This window comes from Littorina saxatilis, linkage group LG1 (genome assembly GCF_037325665.1).
Source record: "Littorina saxatilis isolate snail1 linkage group LG1, US_GU_Lsax_2.0, whole genome shotgun sequence".
NCBI classification, from domain to species: Eukaryota; Metazoa; Mollusca; class Gastropoda; order Littorinimorpha; family Littorinidae; genus Littorina; species Littorina saxatilis.
Window position 1 is genome coordinate 69,849,912 of NC_090245.1, and position 24,504 is coordinate 69,874,415.

Genomic DNA, 24,504 nt, shown 5'->3' on the forward strand with positions numbered 1-24,504 from the left:
CACACCCTCATCTCGATTCCCAGTCAATGTTAAAACATTTGGTGTGCATGCCGATGTGGCATGCAGTCACCTACTTTTGTTGTAATTACGTTTGCTCAAGCCATTGCACGATGTAAAAAGAAGTAGACCGTGTTTTTATTGTAGCACCTTGTTGTGACCCGTTTTGTGGAGCGTTAATATTTTTACGTGAGATTCACGTGCTCCTTGTTCAGTTGTTGTGACCTGGTTTTGGTCGGAGCGTCACAAACTGCGTCGTTTAGTCTTAGAACACCGTGAGATTCACGTGCTATTTTCCGTGTTTTGATTTTGAGGTGAGCCCTGCGAATCTGCGTTGCAAGTTTTAGAATACGTGTGACTCACGTGTTTTTAGCTTTGTGATGTCAGCTAGTTCCTTGGTCTTCTTTCTGTTAAATATACCGTTTTAAGTTTTGAGCATGCACGGAGTGCGTGATCGGTTACTGATTGGTTGTAAAATAGTAGTTTCACCCGATTCTGTCTTAGGAATGTTGTTGGTTGGTCAATCCGGTGACCTTTGACTTTTGAATAACTATTCCATGTTAGGTTTTTGTTTCCATAAATACCGCTGCTTGACTCCTGTCTCGTCAGTCGATCTGAGGGTTTTAGGAAGCGTTTGGTTTTGATGTAAACGTATGAAGGTTATCAAGTGAACCAACGGAGTGTTTCTTATGTTTTAACGTCAACGTAATGTTCTTGGAGACAGTTGTTTCTCAAGTGTGAATCGTTTTGTGCCCTTCGTTTGTGAGGCAACACGTTTTTGGTACTGCTGGTCAACCCACACAGCGCATAAGGTAATTTTGTTGTTACTTGTTTGTGTTGTGTTTTGGTCGCCATTTTGTAATGACTTTGTGAGTTGTTTATGTATAACGTGAGTTGAAAGTCTGACTTGTTGTAGTGTTTCTTTATTGTGTGTTCAACTGTTCTAGTGTTGTGAACGTACAGCAATGTTTTGTAGACGCTAGAAAGTCGCTAATGTTTATAATGATAACTTGTGTTCTGTGGTTAACGAAGTTCGAAGTGAAACGTTTTCTCTGACTTTTTCAGCCTTACGTTAAAAGAATTTAGGTAAAAGAAGCTTGCGGTCTGTGGTGATCGTTTGTAAACGGGCTTATTTCTTGTAACGTTATTGAGGGAAAGTGGATGAGTAAATATCTTGTTTGTGACTTTGATTAACGCAGGAACGTTGTCGTTAGACTTTTTTGGTATGACAGTTTGCTTTGTATTCCTGGCCTGATGAGTCAACGTTTTGTATTTTTCTGAAAGTAGCCATTTTGGTTTTAAACGTATGTATGCTAAGTTTCTTGAGTATTCTTAGTGCTTATGGTATTGTTGAACGTACGGAACGTAATTCTTTATTGTTGAACGTACAGAACGTAACTCTTTATTGTTGTTGAAGGACTAACCAACGAGTTTTTGGTAATTGTAACTTTCTTGTCTGTTTGTCTTCGCCTGTCTTGTGATTGTTTATTTTTCTTGTATTTACTTCTCGTGTCTTGTTAATGCTTTTGATACTTTTGCCATGTCTAATAATTTGTTTTCTTTTCTCTTTTTCTTTCTGTCCATAAGTTTTTTACCGCAATACGTAGTATCTCATTACGTAGTACTGTAACTATATATGCATTACTGATACCTTAGTGTCAGATGTAAAATAATAAACCAGTACTTTTGCGCGTTATCGCTTGTAACCTGTGTTTGTCATTTCGTATGAACAATATGTAGTACCAGCCTCGCTCACGAAGGCGCGCACAGTAAAAAACTTTAGTTGCTGTCGTCCAGTAAAAAACTTAGCTGCTGATGCCCAGTGAAGGAACTTTAGCTGAAGTTCAGCCAAGTGAATGTAAAGAACTTTTGTTATTGACGCTCAATGAACGTAAACGTAGCTGTTGATAACCAGCAAAAGACTTTATTGTTACCTGTCACTGTGTTAGTGAACCATAGTTTGACATAGATCAACTTGTCGGTTAGAGATCTTCCTACTCCGTATCCGGCGCATTTTTTGTGACTTTTGTGTATTATCCCAAACGACCCTCAGATCGATTCATTTTACTTTATAAACAGATAAACCTTATGTAGGTTTTTAGTGCTTTTGAATAAGCGAACATTGTAATGGAGGAGATTCCAGCAGATAAACCATTGGAAGCTTCAGGTTATGACATTAACGGCGATGAAGATGAACATTCTCAAAGGCCTAGGCGTGACATTAAGCCTACTGAAAAAGGTAGAGAGTACCAGATTGAGATCAAAACTAGAAACTTTGCAAGACAACGAACATTCTTGGAACGAGCAATCGGTGAGGTAGTAACAGAGCTTAACCAAGAAACTCCTAATCAAGAGTCGTTAACCAGTCAAAAACAAATTGTTTTGAGCATGTACAAGGATCTTGGTGACATAGAGAAAGGTCTTCGTAGTATTGGTAGCGGTGAAACCATTCAGGAAAGTTGGGATGATGTTCAGAGAACAGTTCAGAACATTATGTTTGACATTGATCGAGCTCTTGACAGACAAACGACTAGTGTGCAGGTGGCTAAGGAGCCTACTTCCAGGCATAGCAGTGTTACACCTAGCGTTGGGTCATCCACCCACAAGTCAGCCAGTGGTAAGACTGCCAGCCATAAAGCAGCTAGCATTACGTCAGCCATCCACAAGTCAGCTAGCCACAAGTCAGGTAGCAGGAGATCAGGTAGCCAAGTAGCTTCTCGCGCCGAGTCTCTCCGCTCTAAAAGTGTTAGCTCTGAAGACACTAAATTGGCTCTTAAACTAGAGGCTGCTTCCCTGGCCATAAAAGTGGAAGGTGACGCAATAAAGGAAGCTCAGTTTAGTGAACTGGATCTCTTACAACAACAATATGCTGAGAGAACAGCAGCTAGGCAGACTGAGGAAGCTGAGAGAACTGCAGCTAGGCAGACTGAGGAAGCTGAGAGAACTGCAGCTAGGCAGACTGAGGAAGCTGAGAGAACAGCAGCTAGGCAGACTGAGGAAGCTGAGAGAAATGCAGCTAGGCTGATCGAAGAAACTGCTAGGCAGGCTAAGGAAGCTGAAAAAGAAGCAGCTAGGCAGGCTAAGGAAGCTAAGAGAACAGCAGCTAGGCAGGCTAAGGAAGCTGAAAGAACAGCAGCTAGGCAGGCCGAAGACACAGCTAGGCAGGCTAAGGAAGCTGAGAGAATAGCAGCTAGACAGGCCGAGGACGCAGCTGAAGCAGCTCTTGAAGATATTAAACAGAAAAAGGCTTTGAGACAAATTCAGTCCACCGAATTGAAAATTAGCTTAAGAGAACAACAAGCTATGTTACAAGTATTGGAACAAGGTGAATCCGTTCAGCAGGATCTCCCTGATCTACCGTCAGTTGATTTGTTGAACACTAGGTTCCACCCTCGTCCTTTCGTTCCCTTGTACAGTCTTGTAGCCCCTCCTCTAAACAATGAGCAAACAGCGATAGGAATAGGGACAGGTGCTGCCGTCATTGCTGACCAAGGGACACACCAGCCAGCCTTGGACGCCACGTCTGTTCCTGTCTGTCAAGCTGCCGTCATTGCTGACCAAAGGACACACCAGCCAGCCATGGACTTCACGTCTGTTCCTGTCTGCCAAGCTGCCGTCATTGCTGATCAAGGGACACACCAGCCAGCCTTGGACGTCACGTCTGTTCCTGTCTGCAACGCCGCCAGCATCCATGACATCTCTACTGTCAACGTCAACGCTGCTGTCACCAACTTTGTCGCAGGAACCACAACGACTGAGCCACGACAGCACGCGTTACCTGTCGTGGACCTCGTCGTTGGAGTCAACGCCTCTACAAGCGCCGCTACTACCAACAACGCCACCTACGAGGCGTACGGACCTCAACGTAGAGAGGATGTCAACGCCCCCCATCACGCCGGAACGAGCGCTCCTTTCATCCATCGGGAGCCCTCCACACCCAACTACACGACGGCTGCAACTACATCCTCCATGCGGCCTACAGCGCTGCTGACCACACTGCAGCACCCTCTCGGTGCATACACTGGTCAGCCGCCTCTGCACAACGTTGGACACTCAACGACAAGCGTCACAGGCCCTCGCCCGCCTGATCTCGACCACACAGGTTGGTCCTATCACCTACCAGAGACAAGGGAAGGTGATGAGACGCAAGAACGACACACCTACTTCCCAGAAGAACGTCACCAACGCATGGACCACAGACGTTTTCAAGTTACCCCACCCTGTTTCCCCTATGATACCCACCTACATCCCAAACCAGAGCCTTTCGTGCCCACATTCCTGGACCCACATCAGACCACCCCCAAAGTTATCTGGGGAAACGAAAACGCAAGGCCCCCTGCGTACATGAACTTTGACAAGGAATGTCATGCAGATCGTCCATTTGCCTCCTACCCCCCGTCTGCGTACTACCAACGTCCACTTGCTACTCCTGCAAAGCAGGACACTCCTATGGACTCTCTCGCCAAAACCCTATCAGACGCTCTGATGATCAACCGCTTGCCGATGCAGGAGCCGTGCATTTTTGTTGGTGACCCTCTCCAATATCCCATTTGGAGATCGTCGTTTGCGTTTCTCATCGAGAGACAAAACATAACCAGCAGTGAGAAGTTATTGTATCTGCAACGGTACATCGGAGGTCAAGCAAAGGAGGCCGTGACCGGCTTCTTTCTGCTAAGAGAAGGTGATGCCTACGAGAGAGCCATGGAAGTGCTGGAAAATCGGTTCGGCAACTCATACGTCGTTTCGCAAGCTTTCCGGACCAAGCTGGACGAATGGACCCCAGTCAAAAGCAAGGATCCCAAGGGACTCAGAAGTCTGGCCGATTTCTTGCAGCAATGTTCCGTTGCTGCCCAGGAAGTTGGTGGACTGAGCATCCTGGATGATGCCCAGTACCTACGGAAGATCGTCGGAAAGCTCCCAGACTGGATGAGTCACAGATGGTCTAGAACAGTTGCTCGAACCAAGGTTGAAAAGAAGAGGTATCCTCTGTTCAATGAACTCGTGTCGTTCGTTACTCTCGAAGCAGACATTTCTAACGACCCTGTTTTCGGCTTGACAAGTGCATCGGGGACACCAAGAAAGTTCACAACGAACCTGTCAACCCTGACAGAGGATGTCACCGCATGTCTGCACTGTCAACTTCCGGACCATGACGCTGGGACATGTAAGGAACTCATAGTGAAGCCTCTGGTTGAGATACGAGATTTTCTGTTCAAGAACCGTATCTGCTACGGATGTCTCAGAAGTAAGGATCACCAGAGCCGTCAATGTAAGCAGAAACAGACGTGCAAGAAGTGCAAGAAGGCTCACCCCACTTGTCTTCATGATGACAATTTCAAATATCAGAACAGTATGAGTGAAAACAAAGGGGCGAGTGAACACAAGAACAATTACCGTACCTCTGCTGCTGACGTTCAAGAGCCACTGTCATCGTCGACCCCTACGGTGTCTGCTCTTAAGGCCAGCGAGGAAAACAGCATCGGTTTCACGTCTATGATCGTTCCCGTTCTCGTTTCCAGTGACTCTAACCCCAACGTAGAAGTGCTGACGTACGCACTACTGGACACTATGTCCAACGCCACTTTTGTAGTGCAGTCAGTGGCTGAAGAAGTTAAAGCCAAATCGCAGCCGACTACACTCAGGGTCTCCACACTGACTGAGGACAATGCTGTGGTCTCCGGCAGGAAGTACTCTGGATTGCGTGTCCGCTCTTCTTCCTCCAGTGAGTTTGTCAGGCTCCCTTCTGCCATCTCACGACCTTATCTGTCCGTTGACCCCACTCATATCCCCACCTCAGAGACTGTCAAAGCTTACCCACATCTCCAACACCTGTCTCCAAAACTGCCCCCCTTGTACCCTGACTGTGAAGCAGGCCTCCTCATCGGCTACGACTGCGCTGAAGCCCTCATGCCCCTAAACGTTGTCCAAGGACTGCCATTTGCAGTAGAGACTAAGTTAGGTTGGAGCATCGTCGGCAAGGCACCGCATTCCGTCGCCTTTGATGGTGTAGGCTCGTCCATGCACGTAGTCGTCAAGCCAGGATCAAGAAAAGAAGAAAGTGCAGCTCACGTCTACAAAATACAGGTGGATGAGGTATCGTGTACTGACCTACTACACGTTATGGAGAGAGACTTTGCTGATAGTGACACAGGATCCATGTCTCAAGATGATTTGAAGTTCATGAAGATCGTGAAGGAGAACGTGAAGGTCAACGAAGCTGGTCACTATGAGATGCCTTTGCCTTTTCGTCCAGAACAACCGTCTCTTCCTGACAATAGAGGTGCCGCAGTCAAGCGTCTCGTGGGACTGAAACGCCAGTTTGAGAAGAAGCCTGGGTACCGTGAAGACTATATCAAGTTCATGAACGTGATTTTGGAGCGAGGTGACGCTGAACTGATTCCCAAGAACGAAGTCGAGGTCCCTAATCGCTGGTACATCCCACATCACGGCGTGTACAACGACAAGAAGCCAGGAAAGATTCGTGTGGTTTTTGACTGTAGTGCACGTCACCTAGGCACGTCCTTGAACGATCTTCTCCTACAAGGCCCAGACCTAATCAGCTCCCTTTCCGGCGTTCTCTGTCGTTTCCGCAAGGGTCCCATAGCATTTTCCTGTGACGTGGAAAAAATGTACCACCAGTTTCACGTCTCCGAGCCCCATCGAGACTTTCTGCGCTTCCTTTGGTGGAAAGACGGTGATACGAGTGGCCAGCCGCTTGACTACCGCATGAAGGTGCACATCTTCGGGGCTACATCGTCACCAGGCTGTGCAAACTTCGGCCTCAAGCAGGTGGCAAAGGACAACGCCAAAATCAGCGCCAAGGCATCAGCCTTTCTGCAGCGTGACTTTTATGTCGATGATGGACTTCAAGCCAAAGACTCTGTTGAAGAAGCAGCAGATGTGCTCATGAAGGCCAGAGAGATTTGTGAACACGGACAATTGAGGCTGCACAAGATAGTCTCCAACTCAAAGGAACTTTTAGAGTACTTCCCCGACTCTGAAGTTACGTCAACCAAGGCCACAGAACTCGCAGTCCCTTGTAGCACACCAGAAATTGAGCGGACTCTTGGCCTTCACTGGTGCACTGATGACGACACACTGGGTTTTACTGACAACCCCAGACTGGGTCCCTCGAACAGAAGAGGAGTTCTCTCTACAATTGCATCAGTCTACGACCCCCTTGGTTTTCTGGCCCCCTTTTTGCTGACTGGAAAATTGATCCTCCAGGAACTATGTCGCCAGGAGCTCGGCTGGGACGATCCGCTGCCACCATCGCTTCAAGAACGTTGGGAAGAGTGGCTGAAGGATCTATCCCGACTGGGTTGCGTCAAGGTACCCAGGAACTACTTGCCCACAGACTTTGGCACCGTGAAGAATGTAGAGCTACATCACTTCTCAGACGCGTCTACAGCAGGATACGGCCAGTGTTCGTACCTGCGCTTTGAGAATCATCTAGGCAACATTCACAGTATGCTTGTAGTCGCCAAAGCACGAGTGGCTCCGCTTCGACACGTCACTGTCCCTCGTCTGGAACTAACGGCAGCGGTACTTTCCGTCAAGATGGCAAGATTTCTTCAAGAAGAACTGGATTTTGAGAGCATTGAACATTTCTTTTGGACTGACTCTATGATTGTACTCGCTTATTTGAAGAACGAGTCCAAGCGTTTTCACGTCTTTGTCGCAAATAGAGTCCAACAAATACGTCAGTTCTCACAGGCCAGCCAGTGGAATCATGTTTCTACAAAGGAGAACCCAGCTGATTATGCATCACGGGGATTGTCTGTGAGTGACCTCATGACATCAGAGTGGTTCCATGGTCCCGCGTTCTTGAGCCAGTCCCTTCCGGAATCAGATGACTTTTTCGAGATCCCAGATGACGATGTTGAGGTGAAAGTGTGCAAGGCTACTACCTCTAAAGAAGTGTCTGTTCAGTCGTTTGAGCAGATCGCCCGACGATTCTCCTCCAAGACATCTCTGATAAGAGCCATGGCTGTTTTGGTACGCAAATGCAATGCCATTAAGGGGCACCAGTCGTCTCCCCTTGAAGTGCTTGAAGTCACTGAGAAGAAGTTCATCGAATGTCTTCAGAAAGAACATTTTGAACGCCCAACGCCTTCTTTACGTAACCAGCTTCAGGCACTCAACGCTCACAAGGACGTTGATGGAATACTGAGAGTATACGGTCGCTCTCAAAATTCATCATCCTCTTCAGTTGACAAGTTTCCCATACTACTACCTCGAGACAGTCACTTCTCTTTCCTGGTGGCTCAGGACTGTCATGCTGCGATAGCCCACCAAGGGAGAATGTTCACGATCAACCAAGTACGAGCCAGCGGTTTCTGGATCATTGGCATTCGTCACGTCGTCTCCTCGTTGGTGCGCCGCTGTGTTCACTGCCGATGGCATCGCTCAGGGCCAGCTGGACAGAAGATGGCCGACCTCCCTCTAGAGCGCCTTGACCCATCCCCACCGTTCACGTACTGTGGCATTGACTGTTTCGGCCCATTTCACGTCAAAGATGGACGTAGGGAGGTGAAAAGGTACGGACTGATCGTGACGTGTTTTGCCTCTAGGGCAATCCACATTGAAACCCTGGATGACATGTCAAGTGATTCCTTCATCAACGCCCTACGCATTGTTGTCTCCATGCGAGGAAACATATCACGCATTTGGTGTGACAAAGGAACGAACTTTGTAGGTGCATGCAATGAGTTCAAACTGGCATGGAAGGAGATGGACTCTGAACGACTGACATCAAAGATGCTGGAAAGCAAATGTGAGTTCAAGTTCAACCCCCCTGCAGCTAGTCACATGGGTGGCGTTTGGGAGCGTCAGATCCGAACGATACGCAGCATCCTGAATGGTCTTCTCAGAAGATCAGGCCAGCGTCTCACTACCTCATCACTTCGTACGTTCCTATACGAGGTGATGGCCATCGTGAACAGTCGACCACTGTCTGTCGAGTCATTGGAATCGGCAGATGGACCACGCCCTTTGACCCCCAACCACGTCCTTACCATGAAGTCAGGTGCCATCCTTCCGCCCCCTGGTGTGTTTGAAGATCCAGACCTGTACGCCAGGAAACGTTGGCGCTGTGTCCAGCGGATGGCAGACGAATTCTGGCTGCTATGGAAGAGCCAGTACCTTTCACTTTTGCAGAAACGTCGTGTCTGGCAACGTCCCCAGGCAAACGTACAGGTGGGAGATGTTGTTGTCTTGCATGACCAGAACTTGTGCAGATCAGAGTGGTGCATGGCTCGTGTAGTCGAAGTGATGCCGGGATCTGATGGACTGGTCAGACGAGTGAAAGTGCATGTTGGAACAAAGGCTCTAGACAATCACGGCCGTCCCACTGGTGATAGTCGCATATTAGAGCGACCTATTCACAAAATGACTGTGTTAGTAGATCGTGAAAATCACGAAGACAAAGCTGTGTAGGCGAACTGAAAGAACATCGAACTTTGGAGTGTTTTTCCAATTTGACAGTTGTTGATTGTTGCGGTTTGTTTTTATACCAGATGATGTAACGAACATTTATGTTTTAAGTGGTGCGTTTTTTTTATGCCGTCGAGTAATGACTAACGGCATTTAGTTGAAACGAGATGTGTTGAAACACTGAAAATGATTGAACCGTAATATTGCTGTGTAAATGTTTTGCAACACAATGGTTTTGAGTTGTAAATTTGAAATGTCTAAATCTGCGTTATTCTTCTTTTGATATAAGGAATGTGTTTGTACAAAGGTTTTTTGAAGTAAATTATATTAATATAATTTCCGGTGGGAGTGTGCATGCCGATGTGGCATGCAGTCACCTACTTTTGTTGTAATTACGTTTGCTCAAGCCATTGCACGATGTAAAAAGAAGTAGACCGTGTTTTTATTGTAGCACCTTGTTGTGACCCGTTTTGTGGAGCGTTAATATTTTTACGTGAGATTCACGTGCTCCTTGTTCAGTTGTTGTGACCTGGTTTTGGTCGGAGCGTCACAAACTGCGTCGTTTAGTCTTAGAACACCGTGAGATTCACGTGCTATTTTCCGTGTTTTGATTTTGAGGTGAGCCCTGCGAATCTGCGTTGCAAGTTTTAGAATACGTGTGACTCACGTGTTTTTAGCTTTGTGATGTCAGCTAGTTCCTTGGTCTTCTTTCTGTTAAATATACCGTTTTAAGTTTTGAGCATGCACGGAGTGCGTGATCGGTTACTGATTGGTTGTAAAATAGTAGTTTCACCCGATTCTGTCTTAGGAATGTTGTTGGTTGGTCAATCCGGTGACCTTTGACTTTTGAATAACTATTCCATGTTAGGTTTTTGTTTCCATAAATACCGCTGCTTGACTCCTGTCTCGTCAGTCGATCTGAGGGTTTTAGGAAGCGTTTGGTTTTGATGTAAACGTATGAAGGTTATCAAGTGAACCAACGGAGTGTTTCTTATGTTTTAACGTCAACGTAATGTTCTTGGAGACAGTTGTTTCTCAAGTGTGAATCGTTTTGTGCCCTTCGTTTGTGAGGCAACACGTTTTTGGTACTGCTGGTCAACCCACACAGCGCATAAGGTAATTTTGTTGTTACTTGTTTGTGTTGTGTTTTGGTCGCCATTTTGTAATGACTTTGTGAGTTGTTTATGTATAACGTGAGTTGAAAGTCTGACTTGTTGTAGTGTTTCTTTATTGTGTGTTCAACTGTTCTAGTGTTGTGAACGTACAGCAATGTTTTGTAGACGCTAGAAAGTCGCTAATGTTTATAATGATAACTTGTGTTCTGTGGTTAACGAAGTTCGAAGTGAAACGTTTTCTCTGACTTTTTCAGCCTTACGTTAAAAGAATTTAGGTAAAAGAAGCTTGCGGTCTGTGGTGATCGTTTGTAAACGGGCTTATTTCTTGTAACGTTATTGAGGGAAAGTGGATGAGTAAATATCTTGTTTGTGACTTTGATTAACGCAGGAACGTTGTCGTTAGACTTTTTTGGTATGACAGTTTGCTTTGTATTCCTGGCCTGATGAGTCAACGTTTTGTATTTTTCTGAAAGTAGCCATTTTGGTTTTAAACGTATGTATGCTAAGTTTCTTGAGTATTCTTAGTGCTTATGGTATTGTTGAACGTACGGAACGTAATTCTTTATTGTTGAACGTACAGAACGTAACTCTTTATTGTTGTTGAAGGACTAACCAACGAGTTTTTGGTAATTGTAACTTTCTTGTCTGTTTGTCTTCGCCTGTCTTGTGATTGTTTATTTTTCTTGTATTTACTTCTCGTGTCTTGTTAATGCTTTTGATACTTTTGCCATGTCTAATAATTTGTTTTCTTTTCTCTTTTTCTTTCTGTCCATAAGTTTTTTACCGCAATACGTAGTATCTCATTACGTAGTACTGTAACTATATATGCATTACTGATACCTTAGTGTCAGATGTAAAATAATAAACCAGTACTTTTGCGCGTTATCGCTTGTAACCTGTGTTTGTCATTTCGTATGAACAATATGTAGTACCAGCCTCGCTCACGAAGGCGCGCACATTTAGTCATAACTTGACTAAATGTAAAAATGAACAGAATTGCAAAAACAAGGAAGTTATGTTATTGGAACGTTTAATTTGTGACAAAACAAAACGTTACGTTCACAAATTAAATTACCTTTCTTTTTTTTTTATTCTGAATTTTGGAACGTTGTCAGTCTATTTGATTTTAAAAATGAACAGGCTTTTTTCCCCTGCAAGATACACAGTCACTGATGACACGCCAACAAGTTGATCAATGCACACAACATATCCAACACAGATATATACTGAAGTATAGTATATATCTGTGTTGGATATGTTGTGTGCGTCGTTATCCAACACAACATATCCAACACAGACTTAAAAACAAAACAAAAAACAAAACAGCACAGATATACCAGTCCATGTTTTTACCCCTTCTGGTTTGAAGTGCCTGTACTTGAGCTTGTAGTGGAAGGTGGCCTGCTTCTTCTTGGTCTCTTGGACCTTGACCTTGTCCTTGTTGCGGTGCTGGATGGACAGCAGACCCCCCTCCATCCCAACTGCCACCACACTGTCATCAGGCTGCACATACACACACAAATAATAAGTTCAGACTGATGTTCCTGACCTTGACCTTATTTTGTGCTCTTGACCTCCATAGGTCGGTTACTTTATTAAAATACATTTAACATCAGGTTTTGTTATTTTTATTGACATCGTTTTTTGAAAGGGTAAACAAAAGTGTTCTAAGGGCAGAAGGAAAAACTAGGGTCGATGGGAGAATCGGAAACATTGTTTTTTTAAGCCTAATAACAATGTTCAGCTGACTTACAACAGATTTTGCCTAAATCCCTCACAGTTACAGAATGTGATATTCCTTCAGGCTGCTAAAATGAAAGCTGACTGCCCCTGTATGCAATACATAATGTTTGCCCTAAGACCTAACCTTACGACTCTGCTTCTTATCATCATGGTAGGAAATGTACTAAACCCTAACAGTCATTATCCTGCTGAACAGCAGGCAAAGCCTTTGTAATAAAACAATCCCTTCATAACATTCCGGCAGTGTCAACTGCTCTTCATTCGGTTCATTCTTCAAACTATGCACTTCACGTTTTTCAAGTCTGTTTTGTCTCTTTCTGTGTTGGGTCATTTTTTGCCACATTCTCATACACACACAAAAAAGACCACAAAAAGGCAATGGCAACCTAACTGACTAAAATGATTTACAATGAGCGAAAAGTATAAAAATGAACCATGACAGCAATGGATATTAGTTGTTTGACATGGAATAATGGGATCTGAAAAATAAAGGGGAAAGAAACTTTGAAGATTGGAAAGGGGAGGGGGGATTTGGACAAAAAAGAAGATTGGCTTCTGGACGGAGTACCGTGGGTGGGAGTGAAAGGGGTGGAATAAAGAGTTAGAGTAAAGGGGTTTAGGACAGGGGTGTTAGGGATAAAAATGAAGAAGAATGGATGCGGGACGGAGGGTGATGGTAAGGGGGGTTTTCAAGAAAGAAAGGGGGGTATGAATGGAACAGCAACAGACAGCAGGGGTGTAAGCGATCCGAGCTTCATCTGTCTCCCTGGCGGAGCATTCAAAGGCAAACAGCCCATCACATTACACAAGGAGCCAATCTGCTATCCTCATCACCAGGCCAAACAGTGACACTTCATTAACTGCCTCCAGCGGGCCCGGCAAAAAAAAAGGGGAGGTGGAGATTTTGTTTCTTTTTTTCTCTCCAGTTTTTATCACACTCTGCGCATGAAATGGTTTTTATTCTTGCATGAAAGAAAGGCAGGGGAAAATGAAAACGTATGGTTAGGGGACGGACAGAGAGAGAGAGAGAGAGAGAGAGAGAGAGAGAGAGAGAGAGAGAGAGAGAGAGAGAGAGAGAGAGATGTGGGGGGGGGGGGGGGGTTATGGGGAAGGAAAAGGGCAGCAGACAAACATATTGATAGACAGAGACCAAGAGAGCTAAAGGCAGACAGACAGACACAGAGACTGAGAGGCAAAGACAGAAAGATATAGACAGACAGACAGGGTTGAAGTCAAAAAGAAGAGTGAAAATACGGGACAAACGAGTTAGAGAGAGAGACAGAGACAGAGAGACAGAAACAGAGAGTGGAAGAGAAACAGACTGAGTGACAGAGAAACAGACAAGAAACGGAAAGAGAGACACTCACACACAGTCACAGAGACAAACAGAGACAGAGAGAGTGAAGAAAAATGTTTTTAAAAAACCCACAAATTAAAATGTCTGTCTGTCTATCTGTCTTTCTGAGCGTAGTGCGTGTGTGTGCGCGTTCATGAGCGAGTTCGTGCGTACGTGCGTAGGACAGACAGACATACCAAATGAGACAGAAAGTGAAAATCAAAATTGGTGTTGTTTTTGTTTTCTTTAAAAACGGGGAAGTGGGAGGGGTAAGCCCGGCACAAATTTTTCGAGAAAAGAGATCATATTTCAACCGATTTCTTTCTTCTTTTTTTTCCACCCTCTCCCCCACTTTTCCTCCAGTGTTGTGATATGTGGAACAGGCCTGACCCTTGCTCGGAAGAAATGGAGCAGCACTTGTCAGGCGCTACACGCTGTTTTGACGCAACAGCAGGCAGCCCGCCCCCGTTACACCAAAGTCGTGTGCGCCCTCCAAGAGAATGCTGACGGTTAAAGATACCGTCATTTTCTACCCGTGTTAAAATACAGCGCTTTTGGTTTTTCAACAAAACTGTATTCAATGTTTGTATCGTGACATACATACAATATTGAACATTGAGGATCCGAACTCAAGCATAAAGCTTATATTAACGAATCCAACTGCGTTTTTTGTCACGTGTCCCCTCAAAATGGACGATAAGGGATAAGAACACCCTTCCACTTGGACAGCAACCGAAAGAAAACACGAAAACATGCTATGTCTTTCTGGGGCGGGGATGTAGCTCAGTCGGTAGCGCGCTGGATTTGTATCCAGTTGGCCGCTGTCAGCGTGAGTTCGTCCCCACGTTCGGCGAGAGATTTATTTCTCAGAGTCAACTTTGTGTGCAGACTCTCCTCGGTGTCCGAACACCCCCGTGTGTACACGCAAGCACAAGACCAAGTGCGCACGAAAAAGATCCTGTAATCCATGTCAGAGTTCGGTGGGTTATAGAAACACGAAAATACCCAGCATGCTTCCTCCGAAAACGGCGTATGGCTGCCTAAATGGCGGGGTAAAAAACGGTCATACACGTAAAATTCCACTCGTGCAAAAAACACGAGTGTACGTGGGAGTTTCAGCCCACGAACGCAGAAGAAGAAGAAGAAGCTATGTCTTTCTAATTAGAGTGAGTTTGTATTTAATGCATTCATTTCTTTACCGACAGTGTCCATCTGCGAAATAATGTCATTACAAAAAAATCCCCAGTTCGTTTATGTTTTGTATGTGTCCGAGTAAAGTGATGTAAAAGCTTTTTATGGGAAGGACTAGTGCCTTTTAAATCTCTAGCCTGTCCGCCATCCTCACACTCATGTTACGCGCCCCTCTCCGGCACCTGTCCCCATACTGTCACCGTCACACCCACACCGCTCCCCTGTAGGTACCACCACCGCAGATGATAGAATGTAAGGAATCACTATATAGCGAAAAACCCTTTGGTAGCTTTAGATCGATGAAACCAGTGTATAATACGGCCGAGGGACCAGCCGAGGACGTTTTTAATCATTAAACAAAATCTAAGAAGCTATTTGAGTATTATTTAGTGCTAAAGAAGAAAAGCTGTTCAAAACGATTAGTATTATCTTGTGTTAAAAGGAAAGCTCGGGTGAAAACATCACTGGCACATCCACATGCAAAACAGAAACTCTTATGAAAATGCAGAAGCTAGATTAGTCGAACCACTCCACCAACTCGGCCACGACCAAGGTAATGACGCAGTGCTTGCCGCAATTTACATCTACCGGTACCCCCACCAATAAACCACTTTCACCCGCCCCCCACCCCTCCACTCCCAAAGGGTCCTCCCCCACCCAACAGCCTCCCCCCCCCCCCCCTACACCCCCATCCCCTAAAACTATACTACTCATTTATTCCTCACCTACCAGCATCCCCCCCCCCCCCCCAAAAAAAAAAGAAGAAAAAAAAACGAAACGCTACAACCATCAACGGCTAACTAATCACAAATACTCATTTGTAGCTTCTCTTGAGCGTGTCCATAAATAAGCAGTCGAGCAAATCCTTGCCTCCGGTTCTGTCGAAACAATCAGAAAACAGCACAAGCCAGGGATCGACTTGCTCATCACAAAATAGCAGAAGAAGGAGAGAGGACGGAGAAAGAAAAAAACACACCTGAATTCACCTTTTATTTACAGATGAAAAGATGCTGTAAAGAATAACGAGCAGAGAGAAACGTGAAATTTTCTTTTTTTTCTTCTGTCTGACTGTCTACTTTTTATTTTACCTAACCCCTCTCTGTCTCTCTCTGTTTGTGTGTCTGTCTCTCAACGCAAAACTCTCCAGTCCACCAAGTCCCCCCCCCCCCCTCCCCCTTACACACACACCAACACATTTTGTTTACTTATGCCTTTTATTTCTTTGCTTTTTTCCGTTGGTCACTCGATCGTTCCTTCCTTCTCTCTTTCATCCTTTCTGTTTCAGTCTCTATTCCTCTTGCATCCTTCCTTCCGTACTCCCCTCCCCCTCCTTCTTATCAGACAGTGAAGATGAGCTTTCCAACTCTGCGAGGACAGACTTGCCTTTGCGCAGCTGTACAGAGTACGATTTATTTTCGCCCATCAATCCAGGTAAAAACGGCGAGACGAGAAGGCCAGGGGAAACTTAGGGCTGATTTACTCACATGCAACTGTCAGCAGTGAAAATTAAATTGGGCCAAAAATCTACGCCCCGGCGCTTATTACATACATCATACGTTTCCGAGGAGGGGAGGAGAAATTAAGGAAATGATTATGGCGTGGAGGAAAAAAAAAAGAGAGCACCAAAACGAAAGTAGGGTGAGTGATGGATTCAACATCGACGAAAAAAAACAGGATCGTTCCGGATGAAAATGGTTGAAGAGGGGTGGGAGTCTTAGTCATTCAGGTGACTAAGATGGCTGTTCGTTAAACTCTCTCTCTCTCTCTCTCTCTCTCTCTCTCTCTCTCTCTCTCTCTCTCTCTCTCTCTCTCTCTCTCTCTCTCTCTCTCTCTCTCTCTCTCTCTCTCTCTCTCTCTCTCTCTCTCTCTCTCTCTCTCTCTCTCTCTCTCCTCTCTCTCCTCTCTCTCTCTCTCTCTCTCTCTCTCTCTCTCTCTCTCTCTCTCTCTCTCTCTCTCTCTCTCTCTCTCTCTCCCAATCCTTGTCATTCAAGAACTGTCTTCTGCTATTTCAAAACTTATAAGCGCATCAAATGCACCTTAGTTAAGACTGACACACCTGCCATGGATCACTCGAATATGGTCCACACGCATGATTCTTCTTCTTATGTGATCTTATGAATAATTTAAATAGCAACATTTGCTTTTGATGAGTTTTAAAAGACATTAAACACCCCACTCTGTCACTTTAACGCCCCCCCCCCCCCTCCTCATACCTGCCCCCCCCCCCCCCCACACACGCACACACACAAAGGTATCCATGAATCGTTCCAGAGCAAAATCACTTACCCCCATCCCTCCCTATACCGCCATAGGCCCGACTACTCCCTTCTTCTGTATCGTCACACACGCTTTTTTCTCTCATCGGTAATTATCCACACAAGCTTCCTGCAAATTCGACTCCTCTTTCAATAACTAAAGACAGCGCCGTTAAAGGAAGTCCACTCACCCTTATCCTCCCTCCCCTAAACCTCATTTCAAGGGTCAGCTCCAAACCGAAGGCATGTTGATTTTCCTCAAAAGAAAGGGAATCGGAAAAACAAGTTGGATGTAATGGTGTAAGAGGGGAAGAGGGATAGGGGTTTACGCATGGCTGCACGCACTGTGGAGCAGGCACAAACCATTCACGAGAGTACGCGTACACGTTTGTGTGTAACAAAAACGAATGCATGCATGACGTGTGTGCATGCAGATATATACGTATACGCGCTCGCGCACACACAGACACGGTAACAGACAGACAGACAGACAGACAGACAGACAGACAGACAGACAGACAGACACACACAGACAGACACACAGACAGACACACACACGCTATGGACTGCTCAGACAGACAGACAGGCAGACAGACAGGCAGACAGACAGACAGGCAGACAGACAGACAGACAGACAGACAGGCAGACAGACAGACATTTTTTGCTTGTTAGCGTTTTTCCTTACCGTACTCTCTATGTCTCTGTCGGTTTGTATCTGTGACAGTGTGTGACACAAACACCGGATGGGAACTTTCAGTCATTCATTTTTTTTCTACACCGTGAAAGTTCGACTTCAGACTTTAAAATAGAGGGCGAGACAAGATATGTATACTTACAGCAACTGCGACACTGAGGATGTTGGCTGGATAGTCCAGAGAGTGAACCACTTGGTAGCTCCCCACGTCATAGATTTTCACGTGCCTGAAATAAAACACAGATTCTTTCATCCTGTAGCAAGACAGACATTTCTGACAAATAATAAGACAAGATAAGCATCAACAAAAACACGCTGCTTTTTTATCAAGTTCGTCTTGGTAAAAAGAGATAATGTTTTATTCATAAACTATCTTCGGGTACTTTCGAAATCCACGACTGACAACGAAAGAAAACAAACCAATAAACAAGAAACACTCTCAAGATCCCTTCTTGAGTACAACCTTGAAGAACTGACCCCCTCCCCCCCCCCCCCTCCCCATTACCAAGCGCACACAAACGTCCACAAAACATACGGACACTGTATACCACGCAATCTCAAGGCTCTACGTTCTTCAAAAACTGAGATGGACTTTTGTTCAGAAAGCAACAAAATCCTTCAAGCTGTCCATTTGCTTGGGAAAGAAATAACGAATCTGGAATTGTACCAGACTTGCACTAATTCTGCTCTCCTCTTCCTCCTTGTACCTAACTACTTCCTGTTTATGGTTTCCTCAGTAGTTGGTAAAGTGTAAATATGTTCTCTGTGTTCTGGCAGGCGGGTGAAAATCATTCACAGCATTCACAGCCTATTTGCACAAAAAGCAATAAAATAGGACGAGCCTGCACAAACACTGCCAAAGCCGCTGATGTATGTGTACACCTATTGCAATTCAAGAGACTGGACTTGGTCCATTCACTTCCGCTTGGTTTTTTGTTTTTGTTTTTTTACTGGTGACAATGAGGGGTGCATAAGTTTCACTCTGTCCGTCTGTCTGTTTCTCTTTCTGTCCGCACTCAGATCTCTGGTGTTTGTAGGCCGTTTGAGGTAAAATTTGGTGTGAAGCTTGGAACTGGATGGTTGTAGCAAACATTAAATCAAAAATTAAAGCAAAATTAAAAAACAAAACAACAAAAAAGTTTTAGAGAGAGAGAGAAAGAGAGAGAGAGAGAGAGAGAAAGAGAGAGAGAGAGAGAGAGAGAGAGAGAGAGAGAGAGAGAGAGAGAGAGAGAGAGAGAGAGAGAGAGAGAGAGAGAGAGATAGATGCATTGATAGATAGAGATTGACAGACAAAGACCGAGAGACTGTGAGAGACAGAGTTTCAACTTCCAAACTACCCCCCCCCCCCCCTCTCTCTCTCTCTCTCACAGTCACACATTTTAGAGATGACAAATGGTCTTCCCGAACACAACAAATGTTTCAGTGAAAGGTTACAAGCAGAAAAGATCTGCCCTGTTCGTTTGTTCCAGCTCGGACTCACTCTCTCTCTTTCGTGTGGACTACCTATCTCTATCTGTTTTACCCTTTTCGTGTGAAATGATTTATATTCGCTTTGCCTTCTTTTCCCATACTGATTGTCTTTGCTCCGTACTCATCCAACTCTCAATGAGCTACGAGAAAGTTCTTGGTCGCCAGCTTTCAAAGCAAAGGGTTTTAATCTGAGCTGCTCAACAGCTGCTTGATAGTATCTTAAAAGGTAAAGAAATCAGATGAAAAGTCATACAAAGTCATTGTGGATTGCTATCAGTCATCTCTTCTCTCTTCGGTCCCTTTGTGTGGTTCCATGTCATAGAAAGTGATGAAACGCGAACAAATTGGTGGTATGTGCGTGTGTGTGAAATATATCTGCCTTTGTCTGTCTCTGTCTCCGTCTGTAAATGTGCCTGTGTGTCTGTCTGTGTGTGTGTCTGTCTCTGTGTGTCTGTCTGTATGGCTGACTTCTCTCTCTCTCTCTCTCTCTCTCTCTCTCTCTCTCTCTCTCTCTCTCTCTCTCTCTCTCTCTCTCTCTCTCTCTCTCTCTCTCTCTCTCTCTCTCTCAGGTACGCAAGACATACATTTAAATAGAGATCATCAAGAGAAGTGCGCTCATTCCTGTCAGGATCCAAGCAACAAATCTTCTGAACGTCTTTCATTCTAAAGTAGAAGTTTCTTCTCTCGTTTCCATAACAATTTCGAAGCAATCTGTACGACTGATGATGACTGTGGAAACAGATAATTATGGTGGTACGGTTAGTTCAACACTTCTCTCTTTTGAACATTTTTAATCACACTTTTGAAAAATGACTTGGAAGAATAAGAAATGGGGACGGATATAGTGAAAAGGGGGTGGGGTATTGGATGACACTAAAATAGGAGGAGACGGGTGGGAAAGGTGCCAGAAATGCCAAATGATGAAATCACAGATATCACAAAGGGAAGTACGAGTAAAGAGCCAGAACGGAATTGACGAGTTGAGATAGATGGATGACTGAGGCTGTGCACACACTGTTGGAGGAAGGATGCGGCGGTGGGGGTTGGTGGGTGGGCCGGGGAGGAATAAGGGAGGTAATGGGGGGGGGGGAGGGGGTGGGTACCAAGACCACAGCGAGGTTCTGAGTACAAGACACGAGGCACATCAACGAACAATCTGACCCAAACCCTAGGGACCATGAGGTGAAGCAGGTGGGGACCGAAATAAAGAGTGGAGGAACTCCGACGAAAATGGGCATCTGAATGAGAACAGTTGTTGTTAGGCACCAGGGGGGCGGGGGAAACGGGAAAGAGGCGGAGAAAATCCGAAGAAAATGGGGGTCTGAATGAGAATAGTTGTTTGACGGGTAAGATGTATTGAGGGCGATCCCTCTCCCTGTTTCAATGTCTGTAACAGACGAGCGCTGACAATGGAAACCAGAGGGGGAGGCGGTTGAGGCATGCAACCAATGCACATAGCCAAACGCATTGCCCTTAATGCCTGAAACCGCATCTCTCAAGACAGAATAAAACAAAGAAGAAGAAGAAGAACATGAAGAACAAGAAGAAGAACAAGAAGAAGAACAAAAGGAATGAAAAAGAGAAGATCAAGAAGACGAAAAAGTAGAAGAGAACAAGAATGAAAATGAAAAAGTTGGATGCAGCTTGCCTGAAAAACTTCGTTTGCAGGATTTTATGAAGAAATACCCCCAAAAAGCGTACGTTCATTCTTTAAAACCATCTTTAAAAAAAAAAGTAACCCTTTGAAAGACAGTAAAATATTTAACACGGTTAAGCTTAGTAGGATGGTTGTCAATAACATACACTGTATGGACGAAAATGCTCAGGAAAAATAAACATTTACTTCAAAAACGAAATCACATAGGTAAAGGAAATAGTGAACAAAAAACAAGAATGAAAAATAAAGAAAAGAAAAGAAAAAAATAAATGGACGAGAAAAACAGAATAACTATTACTGACCGATCACTTGACCCGGACATGAAGCGTTGATAGCGAGAGCAGAAGCAAAGGGACATCACTGTCTTGTGGTGATGGCACAGCTGCGTGAGTTGTCTGCCCCCGGCCAGAGCGTCCCACACCTTCACAATGTTGCTTCCTGCAATCATACAAAGGTCCACATGTTGGTGCAAACAAACCTCACAACAAATCAACAATGGTAACTGGCAAAATCCAGACGATGACGTAAATGCTAAAATTACAACAATATGAGCGGTTTAAAATGAGCTATTCTACAAAGGTGTACTCTTTTGTGCCTACAGCTGAAGAAATGTAATGAAAAATCACGAAAAGCAAAACACAAGGAGCCCAGCAATTCTGGCCATTACAGCTAACTGTCTTATTTCTTATATCAACGAATGGCTTGTTGGTCAAACCATTTGGAAAAGAAGGCTCTTCGACTGAATCATGCAATTAAAAGTCAAAACGACTGAAAGCCAAAAATACCCCCCCCCCCCCTCCCTACCACCACCATGAACTCATTTCACAAGCTCCTCACCAATAACACCCAACCCACCCACCATCCCCATCTTTCCTTGTTCCCTCCACCATCTTCCGCTCCCTCATCACAGCGAGGCTTTCTTTCCGAACGGTAAAAGCGAATAAACAAATAATGCCAAGCGCATTCGAAAAATAAAAGGTGGATTTGAACCTGGAGTCAATTACAACCCAAAGAAAAAAAAATCGACGAAAAACCCACCAGTAAAGGCGAAGAAATCCTCTTTACTTTCTAATTACACCCCCAGGCAGAAACTCCAGAGCAGGACCAGAGAGAAAGCCATACCATTGGCGGAAAGCAAAGAGGATGGGTAAGAAACACCTATTTTCCCAATAACATGTCAAACAATAAGGCGTAACGATAAATTAGCCAATGAATATCATGGAGGGAGGTGGGCAGGAGGAAACCCCCAGCAGAGCGAACAACACTTTGACTCTCTCAACGATCAAGCTCTTCAACAAGCCAGGGGTCTCCCTCCTCACCGCTAATTTCTTCAGGATTCTCACTGGTGTTTTGCTAGCCATCCGAGCTGGTAACCGACTCAGCAAAAAGATGTGTGCGCAAACATTTCCAATATCACGTCTCGCGCCTTAGCCCGGGCAAGCGGGCATGCCTTGAAAGACACAGGGAGGCATGTGCCTCGGAATTGTCCAAATATCTTCATTGTGGTGGGGACCTAATTTCCAACAAACAGCGCTTCAAAGTGGGGAATTTGGCTCGACGCTTGTTGCCCTAGCCCCAAAACACACACCTGGCGAGGAAAAGCGATACACTCTCTTGTCTTTTGTAGGGGCTAAGGACCCCCAGCTCTCTCTCTTTAAAACTATTGATGATCACAGGCCGAGGGGGGTTAAAGAGGAGAGGAGAGAAAAAAAGCGAGGGGCAAAATTAGTCGTTTTCAACGATGGAGGATATCATTGATGTATTGTTTTTGAGGGGTAGAGTGACCTACTTTTTCTCAAAGATTTTTTTTTTTTTTTTTTTTTGCTGACACTCTCAGCAGAAAATGTACCTGCTATTGCGGAAACGAAATACTCCAAGAAGTAGCAGATAATTAGTCATTCTTGTGTGTCTGGGTGCAAAGAAAAATAGCAAACAACTGTCGTTAATTCGTTTTTCCAATCCTAAAGGGAGTATCCCCGGGAGAAGTAAACTCTGAGCAGAAAATAATGCCTTGGGGTTCTGCACCCGCACTTGTCTTCAAGAAGATAACATTCGTACATTTTTGTCAAACGCATTCTCACCTTCTCCTGTCTGCGCCAGGTCAGCCCTGAACCAAACTGAGAAGCAAGCTTACAATGTTTGGCCCACATGTATCAAACTTTACGACAGTGACATCCACACGGAAATGACCCTACATTGCAGTTGGCCTATCCTGAAAGGTGTAATTTAGTCAAGATGATAGAAAAAGAGACAACAGAAGCCAAGGTGTTAGCTATTATGTGTCTTGTCTTGGGATCTAATATCCCAGTTGTAAGCTAAAGCCCTACTACTTCATATTTGCCTTTGTGCAACGTGAGATATGATGCAAATCTGGGCTATTACGTCTCTACTGGCCTCTGTCCAAAAAGATAACTCTTACGAAAACGCGGACAAGTCAGTCGTGAGACTCTAGATCTCCTCATCACAGAGCTCTATCTAACCCCGGCAAGTGACACCTGTGTCAATCTACAAAGATAATTCAGCAATACATTTCCGCGTTGACAGCGGACATGCTGGAATTTTTTTTCATGTTTTTTTTTTCATGTTCAAGTGGACGGATGTTCTTATCCGATGTGGAATTATGATATCAGTGTAAAGGGACATAATGGTGTACGCGGGAGGGACGGTACTTCACCTCCACCTCCTCCTCCCCCGCCCTCCTTCTTCTTCACTCGTTCCAAGCCACAACCCTCCGAAATCAATCCCCGGACGCACGATTCATCACAAACCGGTCGCGTACAGGAAACGCTGGTTGGTAGGCCGCTCCGCAACGCTACCGCGACGGGACGGAAGGGCTTCGCGACTTCCGAATCAATTTAACTATCTGTGCCTCATTTATTACGGATTGGCAAATTCCGCGGCACGATGGCTTTTCAGAATATTAGGGAGTCAGGCGCTCTCTCCCTCATTTTCTGCCTCTTAGCGCCGAGATTAGTTCTGCATCTGGCCTTGGCTGTTGGAGAGAGGACCTCTGCACCATGAGCGTTTTGCCTCTTTGGAGGCGAATAGGTCATGAAGGATTGGGGTAAGGGGGAAGACGTTCTTGAGGTGGGTAGTTTGAGGAAGGCGGGGGGGGGGGGGGGGGGGGGGGGGGGGTGTGGAGAGAGCGAGTACATATTGGTGTTAAAATTTGGCAGCTAAGAAAGTGGAAAAGAGAAATTACATTCCGGCCCGTCTCCTGATTCAATTTACCTCAAGTGTTTTGCTCTTCTTGCTCTTCTTCTTTGATTCTGCGGGCTGTTTGTTGTTCTTTTTTCCTCATTAATATTCTCTTTTAACTGGTGAACTTCGGTTCTCTCTTGATTCCACAGGTATTCAAACAGGTTCCAACATCTTCGCAATATATAAGGCTTGACTCTTTAGTTATGAAGCATCGCTGCGAAATAGCATATTTTAAAAAGGTTTTTAAAAAAGTAATGAGATAATTAAGAAATGAATTAAGATAAGGTCCAATTATTCTCCCGTTTACCGTTTGCTTTCACTTGATTTGTAAAGGACGTAATCAGCAAAAACTGTTGCCAATAGCTTCATCCCCGAACATAAGATAGGCAACACCCTTGATAGTGTCAACC

At 44.9% G+C, this 24,504-nt stretch overlaps 1 protein-coding gene across 1 annotated transcript in view; it reads right to left on the minus strand.

The window, feature by feature from the left end:
- LOC138977201 (U3 small nucleolar RNA-associated protein 15 homolog) overlaps nt 1-24,504 on the minus strand; it is a 92,692-nt gene that overhangs the window by 6,535 nt on the left and 61,653 nt on the right. The window contains exons 7-9 of the mRNA XM_070350108.1: nt 21,196-21,331; nt 17,909-17,993; nt 11,901-12,050 (exon numbers count right to left, since the gene is read on the minus strand). Coding sequence (XP_070206209.1) covers nt 11,901-12,050; nt 17,909-17,993; nt 21,196-21,331 — 371 coding nt within the window. The remainder of the gene's footprint in view (nt 1-11,900; nt 12,051-17,908; nt 17,994-21,195; nt 21,332-24,504) is intronic.